The sequence below is a fragment of the Pagrus pagrus genome, assembly GCF_965226575.1.
Source record: "Pagrus pagrus genome assembly, chromosome: 11".
Taxonomy (NCBI): Eukaryota; Metazoa; Chordata; class Actinopteri; order Spariformes; family Sparidae; genus Pagrus; species Pagrus pagrus.
Window position 1 is genome coordinate 21,233,739 of NC_140195.1, and position 22,280 is coordinate 21,256,018.

Below are 22,280 nucleotides of genomic sequence, written 5' to 3' on the forward strand. Positions count from 1 at the left end.
CAATGACTGTATACTCTGTCTGCATATAAACACACTGCCTATTCGTTTAAAAGATACAGTAAAATGTCTGCACATAGTTTACTGTAATAATTTCCACCATGTACACAAGTGAACCAAGACAAACAGGAAGCTACTGCTGTGATTACACAGAGTCTTTAAAGAGGTCTCTTGTTCCCTGTACACCATGATGTCATCAATCTGACTTATATATCTATATACAGTATGTGTGGTTTCACTGGGCAAATTAAAAGAGATACAACATCTGTATTCTTTTGTTCTCGTCATCATTTTTTGCCAAAGTTTCCTCTCACAACATAGTTTGAAAATTCATTTCCTGTTTAGGTCGGAGGTTGAAATAACACCAGAGAGCTCCCAACACACACGCAGCGCAGCAGCAGTCACTGACAGCAATCATATTTTCAGTGGAGTTGGAGCTGGAGAACCAACATGTGGAATAAACTGGAGTATCCCAATTGGGTGAAAAACTAAAAATTGCACACAAGGGGACATTTTCCTTAAATGGATGCAGTGCTTCTGTATACTTTTATTCTATCTGTTGTCTGAGTTCAAGGCAGATGTCTCTTTTTAAACGTGCTGACAGAAGAAGGGACAGTCAGCTGATGACGTCACTCTTTTAGGGCTGTATGATAAAAAATCATATTATTATTTTTGACAGATATTCAGATTGAGATATGGTTCACAGTAGTTGGAATGATCATTTTTGCGTCACATTTGTCATTTTCATGGAAAAAAATGATGATGTGACATTTGTTGTGGTCTTTTCCAAACAAACATGATTTCTTACAACTAGAGAACAAGATTAGTCAGCCAGGGCATCTCTGCATCATTATAGTACTTCATTGTAATGCAGCTAATATCGCAGCTTCTGCAAATTGGATATTGCAAATTTGCCATATTGCAATTTCAATAATATTTCGATTAACTGTACAGCCCTGTTTTTTATCCAATCAAATCTCTATAAATAGAGTTGTCTATCCATCCACTAGATGGAGTCATTTTCAGCTGACAGCCTCTATCTCTCTTCTCTCTTATACTCACACATCACTCGTGACATTCAAACAATCCTTTGAACTCAAATGATTCCCATTAACAAACTCCTTTCTACAAGTTTATTGAACTTTTTACTACAACACAATGGTTCACATACAATACAGCATAGTGATGAGTCTATATATACAGAAATTATGCACGGTGATTCTTCACATAATCATGTTGACGCTACAGTATAGGCATACAGAAATAAATAAAACAAACATTTCTCTGAACAAAGTTAGCATGTGCCTTTCTTTTGCGTTTTACTATGTCATGGCACGCTATTTTACTTACAAGATTAACAATATATAGCACATGTATTTTAGATATGTTGAAATCAGACAGTGGAACAGCAGGTGACGTTATAGTACACACTTCCCCTCCTTCAGATTTGTTGATTATACTTGAAACATGATGTCAAATAGAGGGACTGCTTGGACACGTACAGTAGGGTCTGACCAGGAGCGGCTGAAGGATTTTTCTTTTCATTTTATGTCATACGCAAGAATGGAGATGATATATACGATGTATAAAATGATGTTATTTGTTTGATGTTAGTTTTATCATTCTGTTCATCTGCTGAGCCTCGAAGAGCACGCACTGACCTGATTGTTCATCAGCAATCATCTCGTTTTGATGAGGAAGACGATGGTGGTGGCCCACAGTGGCTGTGATTGTGTATGTGAAGCCCTGAGATGTTGTTAATGCCGGTAAGAGCATGACACAGAGCGGTGATGTCATGAATGAGGCTGTTAAGAATCAGACGACTGGGAACGACCTTCTGGGGCTAATTTACATGTAGGACAAGTCCATCATGGTTATAATACACTGGATTGAGGATTTTGGTAACTAAATATTCATAGATTCATAATCAAACCCTGAATATTCAGATCAGAGTCAACTTCTGATCAAATATGTCTGGTCAAAGCTTAGACATAAAAAACAAATAGAAATCAAAATGAACTCTTTCTCTCACACAAGAGAGAACAGTCTAATCTGTCCTTTGATTCAGTGACTCAGCTCAGTCCATCCATCTCTTCATCGCCCACCTAAGGCGTGCTGCTTTCTTCTATCCTGATTGGCTGGTCAGGATTTTCTAACAGAAGAGTTACAGCACGGCCTGACAACAAGCTACAAACAACAAGCTTCTGTCCATCCCAGGCTGGTGGCTGCTCAGCTGGGGACTGGTTTGCAGACACTCCCTCACTGGACTTTTCATGGCCCTGATTTAAAAGCACTGAATCACTGATTTGAGATGCTACTTCACTTCTGTTTCCAAATCAGAATTGTGATAAGACAGGGGAGGTAAGTCGATAGTGTATCTTTACACTAAAAACGAGGCTTTCAGGCGTCATAATTTCAGCCTCATGGTTCCAAAAGTTAAAAATGCATCACGCACTTTGAAACTTTCTGGTCGTCTGCCGCACTAGAAAAGTTGTGCGAGCACATTTTCAGCCCAGCTCTGATCCTGTCACATGTTGGAGAAGGAAACTGTGTATGAATGAACTTTAAGAGATCATAACTACTGCTCTAATAAGACTATTTTAAATCTACCTTCAGCTATTGGTGTACTAAAGTTGCAACTTTCTCTAGAAACTCTAAGTTCAGCTCGTAATCAGCATTAAAAATGATGATGTCTTTGTATGCTCTAATACGGATATAATGAGCTGCTCTAGAGGTAGTAATTACAAATGTATGTATGTGACGCCGTGTTAGTTTGATCACGAGAAATCAGCTCTTGTTAAGGCTCGGTATGAAGACTCACAAGGTGTGGGGGGGAGCCACATTAAATGGAGGTGGGCAGCATTACCTGAAATGTACAATGGCATCATACAGCTGCAACATCACAGTACCAAAGCAATTAGAAAATGTTTCCTCGATGCAGATTTAAAGTCAGGGCTGCGTTTCCCTGATGCATGTCACATCTTATGTCCTCTAGGGCACTGAGACCAGGTTCAGGATTAAGAGAAACCTCTCTATCTGTCTGTGTATGTGTGTGTGTGTGTGTAAGACATCTGTCGAAGTCGATCAGTCGACGCTTCACTCGCAGCATACCAGCTCCTGACTGGAATCAGGACACATGCAAAGATTTGAAAGCTAACCTGCTAAGCGACATGCATGCAGAGTGTAGGTCTTCTGTTACAAGCTGGCGTTACACACTATACTCTTATTTACGACAGAGAAAAAGGTCACGTCTGCCTACAGTATGTCTTGTACATGATGCCCTTAAGAAGATGTGTGCAGGGGGACGGTGGAGGCTGTGCGTTAACACAAACAGTTGCTGGTCAAAAACCTCTACTGGAGTATACAGCACTATTATTTACAACATGTGTAATCAGGGATGGAGTCCAGTTTCAGTTCAACCACCTCAGGAGGTAATAAGCATCTATGAGTTGATAAGTAAAAGTTCTGTGTTTAAAAAAAACATGTCTGATTGAACTGACTTCCTGTGCTGACTGAACTGGAGGAGACTGGACCCCAGTCCTGAGGGTGAGAGTGGTCACCATGGGAGCAGGAGGGGCTTCATCTAGTTAGAGGACTACAGGGGCTACTGATCCTCATCATCATCTTCATGAGTGATGCAGTGGAGGGACAGGGAGACAGGCTGCATGCAGATGGGAGGAGAGCGTCCTTGGACAGGTCAGGTACAGTGTTTGGTCGTCTTCTGGAGAGAGAGAAAAAATGGAAGTGATTGTTTGGAGAAACACAGAAATCGGCAAAATAAATCCAGTAAATCAAAATGCAGATTCTTTCTAGTTAATCTAGTCTAAGCTATTGCCCTGTAAAATAAGACTTAGAAGGTGCGTGTGTGTACGACTCAGTGTACTTTGTTAATTTACCATGGCATTAACTTGCAGCGGTCTCCTGCTGAATGATGTAGTGCCTGTTTGAATCATCCACCTCGCTGCCACAGTGAACCTCACTCCTGTTAATGCAGACACACAAACACAACACTCAGTACACAACGATCAAAGTCATGTGCTTTGCGTCACTTCGACTGGACTACTTTTAAAACAGTGCCATCAAGTGTGGGAGATCAAACTGACAAGAACTTTGAGTTTTCATTCCATCTAAATTCAAAGGCTCCGGCACAAATTCATTCAGTCCCACTTTAAGTTACAGAACTAAATAATACTGTTTCATTTCATTGATAAAGATTTATTCTAATCAAGTCTTAAGTAAGTTACACTTTCAGTTTACTGGTATCCTATTGTTATCCTCACCTGTTGTCATTGATGTCTCTCGTTTCACTGATGCTGTTACCTGTTGGAAACAAAACAGTTTGATGTCATGCATCGATATAAAACATGAACACTGGGCTCTTCACAATAAACATCAACATTTGTATGCACATATACATATGTGAACAACAGTTTGTACACAGACAGCTGTGTGTGCTCTTGTACTCACCGTTGTCAATGTTAAGTGGGAAAGACTCCAGTATGTCTCCATTGTATCTGCCTGCTCTGTAACCCAATGCTGTGGAAACTCTGTTAAACACCACACAGGAAAACAAACATAGTCAGATACAAGTGCAGTATGTGACTTTACAAGTGATGTAGAGTCATCCTGTAATTTGAAAAATCTAGAGGTGGACAATGAAGAAAGGAACACAGTGGTAAAACAATTCAGACTCTTCCTGGCCTCAAAAATGTAATTATGGACAAATCTGACTTTAGACCTTGCCTCGACTGGCTGGATAAAGTGGAGGTAAGGATTTTAACTCACGTGTTGCTCTGGACGGAGTTGGGGTTGCAGTTGGCGGGGTTGGGCTGTGTCACGTTGCTCTGGAAGAGGGCGTTGCTGTAGGTGTTGGCATGTTCAGTGGCACGGATGTAAGTGTAGAACGGGTTGGTGGGAGAGCAGACGGGCAGCTGCTTCGGTCTCACTGGCTTGGCTGTCGGGATGATAAAGCAATGTCAGGTTTAGTGTCCAACTGTTATGAAACTGGGTCACTGTTACTGCAGTTACTGTTAAGTAAAAGCAAGTCAGTTCAAAATGGCGTGCGTTTCAGACATTTCACTTCAGAGAATTTCCATAGTACCGATCTGTGCTGCATGGGGGCGCCTCGATGCGCTCTTTGCCCTCATGGCGTCCTTGATGCGGTCGACCTCCTGCTGGTAGCGCCGACGGTCCATCATGGCGCCCTCCTTGGCATCCCTCAGTGCAGTCTCCAGGGCCTTAACTCTCTCAGCAGTAGACCTAAGACGTTTCTCCAACTTTGGAAGCTCACAACGCAGATCTGCATTGTCACGAACCAGCTGGAGGGGCAGGGAGAGAGGGATGACACAGTGGAGAAAAATGGGATGTTCATGGAAGAGAGAAAACAGAGAGAAGAAGGAGAATGTGTAGCCAACTAAAACAACGACACTTCAGTTGAATGTAAACTAATCTAACAGGAATAATAATCCAAAAAACGCTTAATTACAGCATATGACACAATATAATTTATTAGTCACTTGCAAATTGCTCTTCACTTCCACAGGTCACAGAGAAAATGACATCTAGGGCCAAAAACTGAATAATTTGTACTTGCTGTAATTACTTAAAGTGTGTTTAAAATGGCAGAAGATGTGTAACGTTGTGCACGTGGCTGGGAAATTACTTCACAAAATGGCTGTATCTCTTGGAATGAAACTACCCAAACCTACAGACTGTGTTTATGTCACTAAAGGTTACAGTTCCTCTCTTCCATTGTGTGTGTTTCTTACCTGTTTGTGAACCTTTGTAAGTTGGTCCAGGTTATTCTCAAGAAAGGAAATCTTCTGCTTCTGGGTGCAAGACCCCCCGCTATCATCAGGTTCCATTTCGGAACTCTGCAGAGAGGACGAGGAAGCAGGACGATGAGACGATAAACACAAAGAAAAGGAGGAGAGGATGTTTTCTGTCAAGTGGCAGAAAAGTGAGGCAACATCTGATGGGGGCTGACAAAAGCGATTACCATGAGAAGACCTGCCATCGTGGAACAAAACCTTACACCTCTCAGTTGTCAATACACTATAGATACAATAAAAAGTGCCAAACATGCAGAGTTGTTATCATTTTCAGAGCATTCTGTCTGCTCTTTAATCTCCTGGTCCTCACAAAAAGTGTAAAAGTTACATCCATGATATCAAAAAGTGAAGCGGATTAGAGGGATGCAGGATGTTGTTGGTGTTATCAGGTGGTATTCAGGTCACAGAATTCTTAATACCGCCTTAGCATGATTAAAAAAAACCAACAAATTTCCTAAGTTACTGCCTTATGTCATCATCTTTGAGCTGCTTACTTTTTTAACCCGCGACGTGAGGTCTTGAACGAACAGCTTGCGCAGGTTGTGGAGGGTCTGGAGTTCGCGGGCCTGGAGGACACACAGATGGAGAGGAGGTTAAGAAGACAACTCTGGACACTGTGATGTAACAGAGAGGTTATACAGAAGGAAGGAGAGCAGAGAGACACAGCAGGGGATGATGTTTCAGAGGGGACAGAGGTGGACATTGAGTGGTGTGTATTATACTCACGACAGTCTCCTCCAGACCCTTCAAGTCCTGTTTAGTCTGCTCGTGGCGCTCATGCAGGAATCTGACGGATAAAGCAAAATCTTTGTTATAAATAAGGCCACTTCAGTCAGTCAATCAATCAAACTTTATTCATAAACACCCTGTAGACAAATAAAAATGCAATTCAATACTCTAAATGTGATTGACAAGTGCAGGAAGTTAGAAAAATAAAAATGGATTTAAAAGAGACCCCTCAGCCCCACAAAGGTTAATAGAATAAGACAAGCAATAAAATATAAAAGTATAAAAAGTATAAAAGTATTAAAAAAAAAGATAATGCAAGCAACGATCATTATTTGATTTAATCATTAAATGCTACAAAAAGAAATTGATATAAGTTGAAAAAACAAAATAGAATAAATAAATAACATATATAAAGTATGAATACTAAAACCACAAAATGATAAAAACAGTTGTTTAGAGTGCCCTCTGCTGGAATTTAATGGTGCACTATGTAGTTTTGAGAAAGAATTTCAACCTCAGAAACATTTACAATGTTAATAAGGGTTAATGCGGTAATAATATAAACTCTTTATAATAATATAAACTGTTTGATATACAGTATTTCATAAACTAAATAAATAAGCTGTCAGAGGGATATCAGGTCATCAGAATGCTGATTGAAGCTAGAAAGGTGGCTTCTTAGAAGTGTCCTGCAAACATAAACAAAGCAAAACAGTGTGAAACTGTGTTGTCCTGTGATGACAGTCTGTTTATTTATTCAGTCGTGAAAATCAAGGAATGATGATTTCCAAAACTAAATAGTGCACCTTTAAGAGTAGGGAACTGAACTTTATCAATAATCAGCAGCAGCATCAACTGCTGACTGCTACCATCTGCTGCAGCAAATGTAATCTACTTCCCACACATTCAGTACTCAACATTCAGAACTTTTTTTAATCAGCATGGAGAAGTGAAGTGTGAGAAAATGGACGTCTCCAACACTTACGAGAGCTCCTCCAGGCGCTCGCTCTTGGAGCTGTCCTGACTCTTCAGGCGTTCAAAGTCAGCGCGAACTTGAGCCAGCTCCAGCTCCAGCTTGGAGTTACGACTGCAGGGGTGACACAACAACACACATGTTTGAAAGGTAAGATTAAATAAATATACAGCAAACCTGTTTATTTCACAAATTAAAAATGGTAAACTATGCATGCAGTATTAAAAGATGTATGTAATACTGTCATGATGACATCTGCAGTATGTTTGTGTAAATAGAAAGAACTAATTAACATGGCCACGCACTCAGTGAGCTCATCAATGATCCTCTGCTTCTCATTGATCTCATCCCGGAGGCGGGCCAGCTGCTTGTGATGGAGACCACGGTGAGACTCCCCCTGCTGGCGAATCTTCTGGAAATGAAAAGAGCAAATATCTCTTCAGAGATGCTGGCTCCAGCACTGAAAACTGAAAAAGTCAGTTAAATCAAAGAGGCACATCATGTGTTCGAGATGATTCTCTGGAGCAACGGAAGTCATGATATGTCACACGAGTCAAATCTGAACAAAAAGTACTTTACTTGTATCCTATTCTGGGATGAAAGGATGCACATGTCAGAATTTCAACAAATATACTCAGGTTGTTTCTTACCTTCACATTACCCTCCTCAGTTTCACCCTTCTCTGCCTCCTTCTCCTCCTGCACAGAGTTATCTGAAAAACAAAGAAAGCATTCACCACAGAATTACAACCTTAAATCTTCAGGCAAATTCCTGAAAAATGTTTTTTTCGTGTGATGTTACCCTGGTCTTGCAGCTTGGCCAGCTCCTCGCTCAGAGAATCGTGGCTCTCCTCCAGCAGCCTCTTCTTCTGCTCCACGCTCTGCATGTACTCCGTCAGAGAGCGGATCTTAGCCTCATGCTGTATCAACACAAATGCACACACAAGATATTCAAAAAACAACATAAAAACCCAGCAATGACAAACTACAACAACTAAATCTCTTCCCCTCCCTGTCCCTCGACCCCTCACCTGAGAGATGAGGAGCTGGCAGGAAGAGAGCTCCCTCCCGGTCTCCTCCATCTTGCGGTGGCACTCCAGCTGCATGTTCTCCAGCTGGCGGCAGCGCTTCACCATGCTCTTCACCTCCGACTTGATCTTGCTGATGTAGAGGCGAGCCACGGTGAACTCCTCCTCGATCGCACCGCTAATCTCCACCGGCTGAGGACAGAACAGGAGACTCAATAAGACCACTCACTTTATTATCTGTCGCACCTACAGTCTTTTTACACTGTGATCCAACTCACCAGCTTGATCTCCCCGTTGCCCACGATGGTGCTGAACTCGCTGAGGTCCCTCATCAGACCGTTGAGGACGTCAGCGATGCGTTTCCTCTGCTGACCGCTCACCTCCTGCATACGAGACAGCTCCGCCTCAAGCTCCATCAGACTGGCCTGTTACAGAGAAAAAGACACTGAGTTATCGCCATTTAAAATGATCAGGTTGCTAGCCCCACCTGTGGGTGAAATGCCATCACATTCTGCAGGATTGCTGTGAAGAGCTGTGTGCACCTGTCATTTAAATGTGATTGCACAATGCTTGCAAGTATTATGGCTGTTTAAATATCGCCACAAAGAGAAGAAATTGGCATCCAACTACAAGAAAACAGTATTCAATCACAAAATTCAAGTTTTTCATCCAGCCATTCAAATGTTTATGTACCTCAATGAACATTATGGGACTAAAAAACCCACTTGGCAGAGGCAATAAGCTATTCTTCCGGCAGTATTTTCCATTGGAGGCTGCTCTCCTACAGCAGGTGCTTGTCTCTGTAGTGCAGCGAGCAAGCAAGCGTGTCCTTCTGTTCCTCCTCCTGTCACTGAGTTTATCTCTTCTTCTGTCAATCTCACATTCACACTATTTCTCTGAAAGCGTACCATTTTCTGGGACAGCTGGTCAGCCAGCAGCTGGTTCTGCAGGCCTTTCTCCTCCACCTCCTGGCTCTTCTGGTCGTAGTTGATGGCCAGCTCCTCCAGAGCCTGCAGCACCTCCTTCACCTCGGCCTTGGCGCAGTCGCTCTCCACCTGCAGCCTGCCGAGTTCAGCCTGGACCTTGTCTCCATCACCTTTGGATGAGGCCAGGAGCTGGAGAGAAAGTGAGGGAGGAGGCGGATGAGGACCTGTATTTTGTCCAGTCCTCAGATCTTTAATGGACAATTGTTTTTAAGCTTCAGTTTGGAAAGTGTAAAGATCCCCTCCATCATAGTCTGTGTGTGCATACAGTGTGTGTTTGTGTATGTGTGTACCTCATCCTGGTCCAGCATCTGCTGCTTCAGTTTCTCCACCAACTGGCACTGCAGGTTGATCTCATCATCCTGTATAAACATGATATTATCATGAGTACAAGCTGCACTTCCATCCAGACTCAATCAATCAAATGTGTGTATGACAATATGTGACACAGGCACTTTTTAGGCTTAATCTCGTTTGTCCATAATTGTTTTCCATGTATATATCTGTAATTGGATCTCAGTGTAAACACAAATTAAAAGGACACAAAACAGACACAAAAAAGTGTCTGTTGTAATCTGTATCTTTGTATTTTTGTGTTTGGACCTTGTCATCCAGCTGCTTGTACAGCTTGCGGATCTCCTCCTCGTACTTCTGCCGCTCCTCCTCGGAAATGCGGACCACAATGGAGGAGGTGTCGTTGTCCAAAATGGGGCGCTCCTCCACAGTCTCGATACGGGTCACCACATCGGACGTGGTGCGCTCGGTCTCGGGCACGTCCTCTCCTGATGAAAGGAGGATGGATAAACAAACACATGAGAATAATGCAGTATTGTTTGACATCAGCACAGAATAGTTGAAGTTATTCAGTCTCACCGTTTCTCCAGCGGTTGAGCTCAGCCTCCAGCTTCTGGATGGTGTCCTTCATAGTCTTGTTCTTCTCCTTCTCCTTCTCGTACTTCCTCTTCCACTGCTCGGCCGTCAGCTCCAGGTTGACAGAGGCAGAGTTCCTGATGGTCTTGGCACTGTGACACAGGATGGACACAGAGAAATATTTGTATGAGAAATATGTTTTGTTAACATTTAGAATAGATTATTTGCACAAAGTTCAGCTCCATGCCTGAGATATTCTTCCAACCTTCTGGCTCAAAAGAGATTAATACCTTTCTGGTCAAAGAACATTATATTCTCAAAATAAATATTTAATGAGTACAATATAATCAAGTCATTGCAATCCTCTTGGGGGGGGAAAGTGTTTGGTTTAGGTTGTGGCAGCATGTGAATAAACTAATAAACACAATTCCTTTATAAAGATGCAATGACTGTATCCACAGATTTCTCTACCGTTGTCCAAACATCAGAGTTGACTTGGTCTCGGCGTCATTGTAGCTGGAGGGAGAGCAGCAGATGAACATTGTGGTGCGACAGTTCCCACCGAGGGAGTCCTGCAGGATGCGGGTCATTTTGCTGTCACGGTACGGCACGTGACTTTTCTGCAGGAGGAGAGAGAGGAGGAGGGGGAGGGAGGAAAGATGATGAGGGAAGATACAGAAAGTAGAGAGAAGAGAAGAAAGGAGTGAGATTAAAAAGGAAAACAGAGGAGAGAGAAAAAAGATCAAGATCAAGATACAATTTGGACCCAAACAAATGAAAGAAATTCATGTAGACCTGGTTTTGTAATTCTGCACTGATTCATCAGACGGTTATATTCTGCAAAAACGTACAGTCTCTCATTCCTCTCAATTTCTCGATTTTGGAAACGCAAAACTGCTGTCAAAGGTAACAGATTGATTGTGCCGCATCCAACTAATCTTATAAATGGCAGGGAAAGTTTTGGCATCTGAGTTGGCAGAAAGAAAAGAAGGGTGCGGCTTCTGGGACGGATGCACCTCATTAACAAGTAGACAGGAAGGACAAAAAGCTATTACATTACATTACAATAGTGCAAGAAATGGGAGAGGAAGGTTACTTATTTTGCTGATCTATTTTACTTTAAAGGTGCAATATGTAAGAAATTGATTCCTGTTGAATTCATACTCAAAACAAACAGGGGGCAGCATAACTGCTAATAACTGTAGCTACCGTTAGCTAGTTAGCTCAGATAGCTGTGCACCAGGGGAGCGTCTGTGTTCACACCACTAGCATAAGGATCTTTGGACCAGGACGGTTAGCCCTCCCCGCCCTGTCCTGTCCTGGTCCAAAGGTCCTTGAAATCGTCACATAGATGTCATTATGTCAAAACTGCTATTTCATCATTTTTTGAATGTTTTCAACTAAAATTCGTACACACTGCACCTTAAATCCAGGTCTATATTTCTCCTGATCTATTTTACTATCAATCTTAAGGCACACAGGCTAATTGTTACTCTATAAGGGAAGTATGGCGAAAATGGCTCACCGTGCCCTCAGCCAAGGCAGAGATGACATTTCCCAGAGCAGAAAGAGACTTGTTGATGTTTTTAGCCTCATCCAGGACGGATCCTGCAGCTCCAGTCTTACTGACCTGGAATAAAGAGAGACAGGGCGAGTGAAGTCAGACATGAGAGACGAACGGCTGAGGAAATACAAAGAAACAGTTATCGTGAGGTCACGTCAAGCAGCGTATTTGCAGGTTGGAAGCTGGTGATTTATTAACGGTCTTTCCCTCAGTGTCTCCTACCTTCTCACTGCCAGCCAGATCCACCAGGTAGAGTTTTCCACAAAGTTTCTGCTCGGTCTCCACATGCTCCTGCTTGATGTTGATCAGGAAGATGCTGTGGCTGCGAGAGCTGTGCTCGTTCATGTCTGCACAAAGACAGGCGCAACACATCAGTTAGGGGGACAAATAGAAAAAGAAGTTTCCTGCAGTGTTACAACTTTACAGATACACATTTCTTAAATTGCTGTTAAAAGTAGCTTAAATTGTGTTGTGTGTTGATTCATCGAATCAAACTTTAGCCTTTAAGGACCATCAAAAATGTTTTTTCATTTCTTTCAAATTATTTTAACAACAGAAATCACAATAAAAACACAAAACGTTTTACTTAAAAACTTATTATTTACATGCCTTTCTTTTATCGCATGAAGATTAATTTGAGGTTATTTATCTGTGGATTTGAACAGAGTGCAGATAACACACAGCGCTTCTCTAAATGTCTCTATTCATCGGACCTCCTCACAGACGGTGAGTTCAGGTTTCTCTGCAGATGATATCAGCTCGGTGTCTGCAGAGTGTCGGCCCATTAGTCTGCTATCAGCACACCGCTCTGCAGCACCGTGAGTCAGCAGGCATCAACCAGGAAACAGAGAAGACTGTGCTGGCATCCATCAGTCCATTTCCAAAGCTAGATTATTGTCGGATTTGACTTCCCATAGTGTTACTGTTAAAACATTTTGTATGATTTCTAGATCTGTTTAATTTGTCACCGTGAAGAGATTTGTCTTAGCACCCAATCGACATGCAACACCTCCATCATCTCCCTCACAGGCACATCAAACCTCTGAGAAACAAGCCCACACAATCCTCTGGTTCATACTATCTATTTATGGCTGTCGACTTAAAGTCTTCACACACGGGCAAAAATGAATATTTATAGCGGTCTTACATGCACCAAGGGACTTCTGCCAGAGCACGAGTTGTAGCTCAGTGTAATGAGTATGAGATGGGTCGGACAGTATTTTTTGCCGGCCTTCTCATAGATCAGCTCAATCAATGGACGATTTATTACACAGATGTTCTTTAATAGCAGTCTGAGTTCTCATCCTCACAGACACACAGTGGCCAATTCTCATAGGCAACAGCACTCTGTAGCTGAGTAAGTGCCTGCGTCTGCATAGAAAAATCATTACATAGATACTCTGCTGAACAAAAACATCTATTATTAGTAGCAATAAACATTGCAGTTTTGTCTACCTTACATAAGGCACAAAAAGCTTTGGAGAGGACTTCACCTTCTGTAATTAAGTCTTGGACTGGATAGCCAGAAGGTGCATACAGTCTTTCATCACATCTATTAGCATATATACATGAAGAATCATGAAGATTCAGCATTTTCGTCCTTCTCAACTCATAATTGCGCACAGGGGGGCCTGTTATATTCCTGTTCACAAGTATTACTGATTTACACACATTTTGAACAGCACTGGAAAACAGTGATAAATGAGATTAAGCTGTTATTTTTGGTGGTCTTTAATCTGAAAGAACACTTAATTTCTGGTGATAAAGGTGATTTTTTACATTTTGTCTCAGTTGATGTATTCGATATGCTCCATTTTAAATGTGAGCATCACTCTGACCTGTGATTCACCTCGCTGCCTCAGATTATCACCATCAGGAAGCTGCAGTGGTTCCGTTTAAAGTGATTAAAGACTCGCGCTGAGAAGCAGGACTGTTAATGTACGGGCCATTAAATGTCTGCCGCTGCAGCTCAAAATGTCCTACTGATGTGACATGATGGATGAAATACACTACATAAATAGTATTTGGTTAATCTGTAGTTGAATTGACTCCACGATACTCTGTGTTGATTTTTGTGGTGTTAGTGATTAATAATAATAACAAAATCAACAAATGAGATATGTTTTTACAGGGAAAACAACGTTTCTAATCACAATAATGCTGAAAATCAGGTCCAATAATAGTCACGGCAGATAATCAGTCAAAACATAGTATACAGTATATGGTACATACATGCAAATGCATGTATATTTTACTTTTACTTGTACTTTTGACACTGAGGTACATTTATATATCAGATACTTTAAGACTTCTACTTAAGTACTGTTTGTATGGGTGACACTTACTCTTGCAAAAGCCAAATTTTAACACCATATCTTTACTTTTACTCAACTATGAGTATTTGATACTTAATACAACACTGGTTTCTAGCATTGTGACAGATTTTTAAATGTATCTCTAATTCAGGGCGACGCCTCGACAGTGTCAGTCAAATGGATCCTCTAGAATCAGTATGTACACAGGTCTACTGTACACCTGTCCATCTCTTTGATGAAAAGGGCTAAATCTCATCACTGATTTCTTGCAAATGTCAAAGAGACTCTGATGTGATGACGAACAAACGTCCTGAGCACTGAGGCACAAAATGCATTAACTCTGAAGAAAGGAGACGTGCACAGGTTGAGATTTATTACGGCGCAGCAGTCCCGGTGTTTCTGTTGAGCACTGAATCCCAGAGCTCATCTGATCTTTTCACTTCAGTCGACTTCAGCCCGGTGAGTCAGCACAAGACTCCACCACAGAAAAAAAGATGAATACGCTGTGCTGGCTTATTGCTTAAGGACTTTCTTTACTGTATTTTCACCTTTTGAACGCCTCCACTGCAATACGAAGTTGTCTGTTAAAAATGATTCAGTTTACAAGTCTTAATTGCTCAAAAGAAATGTGATTAATTATGTCAGCGAGGTACAATCATTGTTTTTCTTGCTTTTTTTCGGTATACCTCCCACACATTAGAGCAATCCCACTGACAGTAAGACAAATGCTTACGCTGTTGCAACATTGTCATGGATGTGCTTTAGTACAATCTGGTAATTAGGTCACTAGTTATTTTTAGCTGTTTTTTTACACTGCAATGAAATGTTTTAAAAATAAAGCTAAAGCACCACTGTGACCTGTAAACCTGCAGCACTGGAGCCATTATTCAGTTATTATTACTGGATTTATAATTACTGGACCACAGAGGAGTGAGTCAGCAGCATGGAGGCCAAAACAAGGTGCAGGAAATATGAATCAGAGAGCTTTTATTTCTCAAAAGATAAAATACCGAATACTGCGGCGCACTGCAGTCTGAAACCAGTTTATTAAGGGAGCAAAGAGCGAGGGCTGTTTCTCTTTATTACAAGGAATGATTTTATTGAGAAAATGGCTCCAGGCAGAGATGTTGCTCTGCTTCGTCAGTCACTGCCAGTTACATTACAGAGGACTCCATCTGACAGGATCTTATTTTTTTTCATGGGAGTGAATGAAGCTTGAAAATTACAGCGGGCCGTAACACGAAGATTACATAACAAGACACAATAACAGGCTATATGATGTCACATCACGCATCAGTAACGAGTAGTGAGTGCAACTGCTGGCACTGAAGGGAAACTAGACCTCGTGCTCTGATATGGAAGAGGAGGAACAAGAGAACTCACTTTATTCTTAAGATGGACGCCTAAAAATGTTTCACTGCAAGCATTTTACTTTTAGGCTGTTTTTCTATTGTCTTAAATTGCATTACTCATGTACCCTCTGTATATCATGTGGTGCAATAATTCTGTAGTATTCTGAGATAAAGACTCACTGGTCACAGCAACATGGCGGTTAGATTTGCCCTCGTCGATCACGTCCATAACCTCATCGGGGCTGGAGACAAAACGCTCAGTGCATCCCTGAGAGACAAGAGGAAACAAAAGAGAGACAGAATTAATATTGTGGATCTGATGCAGCACAAATACTAGTTTTCACCTAAAAAAGACGACATATAAAGCACAAACCTTGACATATGGCACCCTGTTCTTGTCCTCATGGACAGATAGGTTGGTCTTTGTCACTGAAGAACGGAGAAAATTTCCAGTGATGAGTGTTTTTAAGTATTAAAACAAAGTGTGACACAGCCATGCAGTAGTTATACTGGTGCTACATTCATTTATATTTCACAATTTGGCAAATCAAAATACTGGTGCAGGTGATTCAGGAAGAACTCATTAGCACTAACCATCCAGAAGGTCACGGATTTTATCCATGTAGATTTCAAAGTATGAAACCTGTGGAGAAGGAAAAAAAATTGGGAACCACATTTCTCATCAAACAAACAAAAAAAAAAAGGTGCAGTTATTTATTGTTGTGTCCAAACACAAACCAACACAGTCATAACATAAGAAACACAACACAAGACTCATCAAACACAGTACCTTGATGTGGAATTCCAGGTTTTCATCCATGGCAAAGATGTGGTTGAAAATGTCCTCGGCGATGCGAGGAATGATACCCATCTGGTGAGGATCGTGCAACTTGCCCTGAAACAGGAAGTCACAGATAAAAGGTATAATTAGCTTTTTTTTTCATGCTTCTTATTACTTTTTTTATTGTATGTTTGGTATGTGGCCAATATTCTGTTTTTAATGCTTTGTTCTATGGTTTTGTTAATTTTATTTACAGCCCTTTGAGGTATGACATTGGGGTATAATGAACTTTGATTTGACTTGACTTGAATATGTAGACCAAGCACGATTAGAAAAGAATAAAAAACATTGTTGAAGGAAACTTAATTAAATCTCAGTAATATAAATTGAGAAACAATGTAAATGCATTGGTTCGTACTTGTCAAAAGAGAAAATGTCAAAAAGACCCAAAATCCAGTCCCCCAAAACGTGGAACAAAATGGAACAAAAAATAACCAATGACAAATAAGAGAAACTTTAAAGAAATAGTTTTTCTTTTTTGCTTGGAGCCCTGACCTCCATGGTGTGAGTCTTCCCGGAGGAGGTTTGTCCATATGCGAAGATAGTGCCATTGTATCCAGACAGCACATCTATGAGAAAAACAGAATGACCAATGAGACAACAGGACACACACTTAAATGTCAAATATGTCAAATGTAAATATCAAACATATTTTGACTGTGTCAAATCATCCATACCTTTGACAATCTGCTTGGCGCAGGTGTTGTAGACCTGCTCCTGGGTGGTGTTGGTCGGAAACACTCGATCAAAGGAGAAGGACTTCCCCTGTGAAGAGAACGAACAACAACAAACAGTTAACAAAAAATATAAAAGATATGTTTGTTTTCCTCTCTGAATTGTGATCAGATTTTTCGGTTTAATCTCAGAACAGTCAAATAACTAAGTATTTAATCTTAGATGTTTTATTCACCTAGGGAAAGTAGCCTAACAACAAAGACACAATAATGAAGATCAATCATATAGTGTGCTTAAAACAAGATTAAAGGAGCACTTTAATCTCTTTGTAGAGGCTAGTCATCTTTCAAGGCTTTGGGAAATGACGTCATCCCTGTGATGTGGTCAGTGCCTCACCGCATGAAATTGACTGACTTATCATCTTGCACATGCCTGACCATGATAGAATGAAAGATATGGTATAATATAAAATGTGTGTGTCATTCTTAAACCTTTAAATGTCATATCTCACAGTAAAACACAGATTAATGTTACTGGCCAACACATCATATTGCTGTTGTCAAAAACAAGCTGCAATAATTAATTTTAACACAAAGAAATGTGTTCATGACAAGGTGACATATATATATATTGAAAAAGAAACATCATCCCAATCCAGACACGCAGGTGAAATTGCTACCATGTGCGGATGGTTTGTACAATGCTGCTTTTATCTTGCCATCAGTAAGCACACAATAAAAGATGGTATCAGCAGAGAGTGAGAAAGCTCTGCAGTGTTTCTTTGTCCCTGCTTCTCGGAGCCATATTTCATCCAGGACCTGGCAACTTCAGACAATAGACCAAGGTCGTTTATAAAAAATTAAAAAACAGCTCTTTTCCATTACTAGCTTTATATCTAACATGGGAACAAAGTCATTTGAAAGACAGTACCGATACAGTTTTTTTTATAGCTGTGTATCCACTAAGGTGCTATTAGCAGCTTTTCTGCAGCACCCCCTTGTGTAGCTAGCTTGTCAGTCCTAACAAGCTTCTATTACTTTTCTGTTAGCATCTCTAACCCTGTGGGTTTTCTTGTTGAAGGTTTTCTCATCAGACTTTTATTTGCTTGAGTTTTAGATACACAAGATAAATACTGTTTTACTGGATTATATAATTTGAATTATTATTTTGTTAGTACTAATGAACTACAGCTCCCATGAGGCTTTGACAATGTACCAAGACTCATGGGGAATGTTTTTGCTAAATGGTAATCAGCCTTTTATTTTTGTAAATGAAACACATTGGCATTTTGGGAAATATAATAATTAACTTTCTTGCCGAGGGTTATTAAGAGCTGCTGTATGATAAACATGAATATACAGCCAGGAGACCGTTAGCTTAGCTTAGCACAAAGACTGGAAACAGGCGAAACCAGCAAGCCTGGTTTTTCCAGCAGGAACAACCACTGCCAACCAGCACCTCTAAAGCTCAGTAGTTAACACATTTTAATCTTGTTTGTTAAATCTGTGCAACAACTGAACTGTAAAAATTAAAAGTCGAGGTTTTAAAGGGCTAAGCCTAAATGTTAAACTGTTTCTTGGCCAGGCCCAGTGACTTCCTGGAGTCTCAGCTGGTTGCCTGGCAACCTCACATTGTAAACAAGGCTTTAGCCAGGCTAGCTTTTTCCCCTGCCCAGTCCTCGTACGAAGCTAAGCTAATGGTCTCCTGGCTCGATATATTCACGTTAACTGTACAGCAGCTGTCCAAGAGAGTGAATCAGCATATTTCCCAGAATAGCATTGTATTCAATTTGCTAAGCTACAAAGCACAAAATTCACTAGAACTCTGCGTTAAGCAGGTGCTAAGCCCAGCTAACTTTGTGCTTTGTCAACATTGTTAGCTTTCTAACATCTTCAGGCTGTGTGCTCATATTTAACAGACAGATATGTGAGTTACATCGATCTTCGCATCTAACTCTTGGCAAGAAAGTGAAAAAGCATATTCCTATGAATGATAAATGCTCAAATTTTACTGTCTGGTAGAGCTGTAGACACACATTTGCATAGCATATGAACTTGTTTTGGCTTTTCAGAAAAAAAGGATTAAATAAACGCTCTTTAAGAAGATACACTGAGAACAGAAGAGGGGTCAGGACCTTAGAGTCTTTTTAATTTCTCAGAATGAATTTCCCTGAGACTAATAGATTAACTTTATCACTTGTGCACACCACAAGGAAGTAGGTCAGCCATTACAGGAAGATGAAGCTCCCACACACTGCTCACAGAAAGTGCAAAGCTCAGCAGAAACTACACGACAATAACAACATACTCTTCTCCGTCTTTTGATTTATACATTGTCTGCCGTCACATTCGGCATTCATGCAGCAGTTTGGCATTTTATTTTGGACCACTTCAAGCATTAAATCCACAGGAATATATTTTGTTTATTTCAAACGTTGTCCCTCAGAATAAATCAGCTCCTCCTACAAGACAAACAACCTTTGTGTGACACACAGAAGAGTGACTCAGCCCTGAAAAGCCTCCCTGCAGAAACCAGCCTATTAAACCCCTGAATGTCACCGTCCCATCTGATACAGAGGCCACAATGCAACACAATAACGTGAGGTGCCAGAACACAAGCCGTATTAAATGTCATTAACAAATTGACTCATCTGCAGACCGCCCCCATGACAGAGTGATTTAGCAGAGAGAGACATTCAGTCCCAGGATGAGGGAGGAGGCACAGAAAGAGACATAAAAATGCAGATGGATGAGCAAAGGAGAGACAAGGGCGAGAGAGAGAGAGAGAGAGAGAGAGAGAGAGAGAGAGAGAGAGAGAGAGAGAGAGAGAGAGAGTGAATGAGACAAAAAATGTAGAAAAATGTCAGACAGAGAGAGAGAGACAGACAGACAGATGGAGCCAGAGACAAGAGAAAGCAGGTCAGTCAGTGATGCATGAGCTCGGTGAGTGATTATTGATCTTCCCTGTAAGCAATTAGAGAGATCACTTTCTGACTCTACTGTCCATCGTCATGCTGAGAGGGTAGAGAAAGGTCGAGATGTTTCCATTACGGCCGGAGAAAGTTCCAATGTGGTTCCTATTATTCCTTTCACCGCTCCATGTAGTCCTCATGATCTCTATCAATGTTTCTTCAACAACGTCTAACGAGGAACAAGCAGCAACAAACGAGCAAAAATGCCAACAAAATTTAGAAAATGGTGTCAGAGTTCTGGAGAGCACCAGCTTTGATTTTTTACAGGCTGATGTGGAGGCAATCATTTAATTAAATCAAACTAAAAGCCTATGGCATTTAATTTGGCCTTAACATAGGAGGAATTGAAAATTATTTTGGCTTCCTGTAATGGGAGAAATTCAAATTCATGTCAGTGTTTTTTAAAATGTAAATGTGAACCACATGGCAAAGGTCAAATCACCAGTCTGAAAGACATCTATGCAACAAACTCTCAATTTTAGCAAACAAATATTGTGTCTGCAATTAAATACTGCATCTACACAACTGTATAAAAAAAACAAGTGGCAAAATTCTGCCAGTGTACCTAGATTTGTCAGTTTATTTCCTAAATCAACAAATCAAGAAAAATGGCACTTAAAATAATCAGATTTGTTTTATAAAACTAACAAAAATCTGATTCAAGAGTTTTATATGTAGATTTTACATATATGATCTTCTGCTGTTAAACATGTAGCAATAAAAGAGTCTGGATCATGTTTTCACCCTTGAGCACCTTAAGTAAACAAGACATGCAGCATCATCAGATGGACCCCCACATCTCCAAAACGCAACATCTCCTCTACTCCAAAGATCATCTGTGGACTTCACCTCTGCACCAGCAGGTCTACACACTGTGTGTGCCTGCATGTGTTACTGGCACGTGCTGAGTAATGAAGCCACCCCCTCGGGCTGCATTAAGGACAGATTAATTAGGCTAATTACCTGAAACACACAGACTGAATGAATGGATGGACCCATCAATATCAAGTGGAAAATAGTTTACATTAAAGCCTGTTATTAATTACCTCTGAGGGGTGTATGTTATGAATCAGGATTATCAAAGAGGGCCAGAAGTGACTGATACAGGCTGGATAGGTTTCATTCACAGGCTCCTCAGTGCAGCCCTGGTCAGCTGATGCTACAGGCCAGTTTGCGCATTTTAACAACATAACATATATTTGTGTTTTTGTCGTGTTAAGGCAAAGACAGATTTCAGGGGTTAAGGTGAGATATATCCCTGCGTGTGCTGCCCCAATTATCACGTCAATCCTGCCGATCCTCAACCCAAACAGAGGGTTTGGGTCGAGCTCATGATTTATTGATGAAGGGCCTGGATGCACAACAAAGCGCCTCCCGTCACTTACCCCGACGACGACGGAGTCATCCCCTTGAAATTTGGGGAGAAACTGGTCCCCGCGTACAATCTCCGACTGGTTCAGGGGGCGAAAGCGACACAGCACTTTTATGTTGCACTCCGCTGGGACATCGGCCATTGCGCAGATTCAAGGAGGAGGAAGGATGCTGCTGCTTTCTGCCGAGAGGAGGGATGCTGCTGAGGCGAGCAGGGGCCTGATGCGACGGTCCAAAATAAAGGACGAGCAGTGCGCACTGACTCCGTCCTGCTTCGTCGAGAGGACGGTGGAGACGGTTTTATCCTGACAGGCTGAGACTAGGCTGCAATTTATTTATGCGCAGCTGGCTGGTGTTTTCTTGTCGCAGTGAGGCGGGCTAAATTAGATGTCAAAGCGCAAAACGATTCCCTACATCATTAAAACCAGCGACTGTGATGTTGCTCGAGTCTCCTTGTGGCTTCACTTGACGCTGTCTCTGTCTCTTCTGTGTTATTTTCTTTTTGCTTGTCGGGTGCGGCGGTGGATGTGCGTCTGGGCCGGGTGAAGGTGAGATGCTGCTGGAAGGGCAGTGAGGTAAAGCTGCCACAGCGCCCTCTACAGACGGGTGAAGGAAGGGCGTGGTCTGCATCCGCCTCTTTAAAGTGGTACCCACAGCTCAGCATCCTCGCAGACATGCGGGCGGAAACCAGAGCCCCGTGCTGCGGCGTCACATCCGAGCAGAGCCATGAAGGATGGCTTCATTACTTTCTGCAAAGCTGCTGCCAGGCCCCGCTGATGCA

At 41.5% G+C, this 22,280-nt stretch overlaps 1 protein-coding gene across 1 annotated transcript; it reads right to left on the minus strand.

The window, feature by feature from the left end:
- Positions 1-1,116: 1,116 nt before the first annotated feature.
- kif5aa (kinesin family member 5A, a) lies at positions 1,117-22,094 on the minus strand. Its single transcript, XM_084365660.1, has 29 exons — positions 21,514-22,094; positions 17,160-17,247; positions 16,978-17,051; positions 16,432-16,536; positions 16,236-16,284; positions 16,015-16,070; positions 15,822-15,909; positions 12,197-12,321; positions 11,936-12,040; positions 10,882-11,030; positions 10,414-10,562; positions 10,144-10,322; positions 9,834-9,902; positions 9,466-9,672; positions 8,836-8,982; positions 8,561-8,749; positions 8,332-8,449; positions 8,181-8,242; positions 7,836-7,942; positions 7,543-7,644; positions 6,555-6,615; positions 6,323-6,394; positions 5,766-5,870; positions 5,099-5,315; positions 4,783-4,951; positions 4,465-4,544; positions 4,278-4,317; positions 3,894-3,979; positions 1,117-3,718 (listed from the first exon to the last, which is right to left on the minus strand). Exons 1-28 carry the CDS (start codon positions 21,640-21,642, stop codon positions 3,901-3,903), a joined length of 3,120 nt encoding a protein of 1,039 aa, XP_084221786.1. The 5' UTR covers positions 21,643-22,094; the 3' UTR covers positions 1,117-3,718; positions 3,894-3,900.
- Between the last annotated feature and the right edge of the window lie 186 nt (positions 22,095-22,280).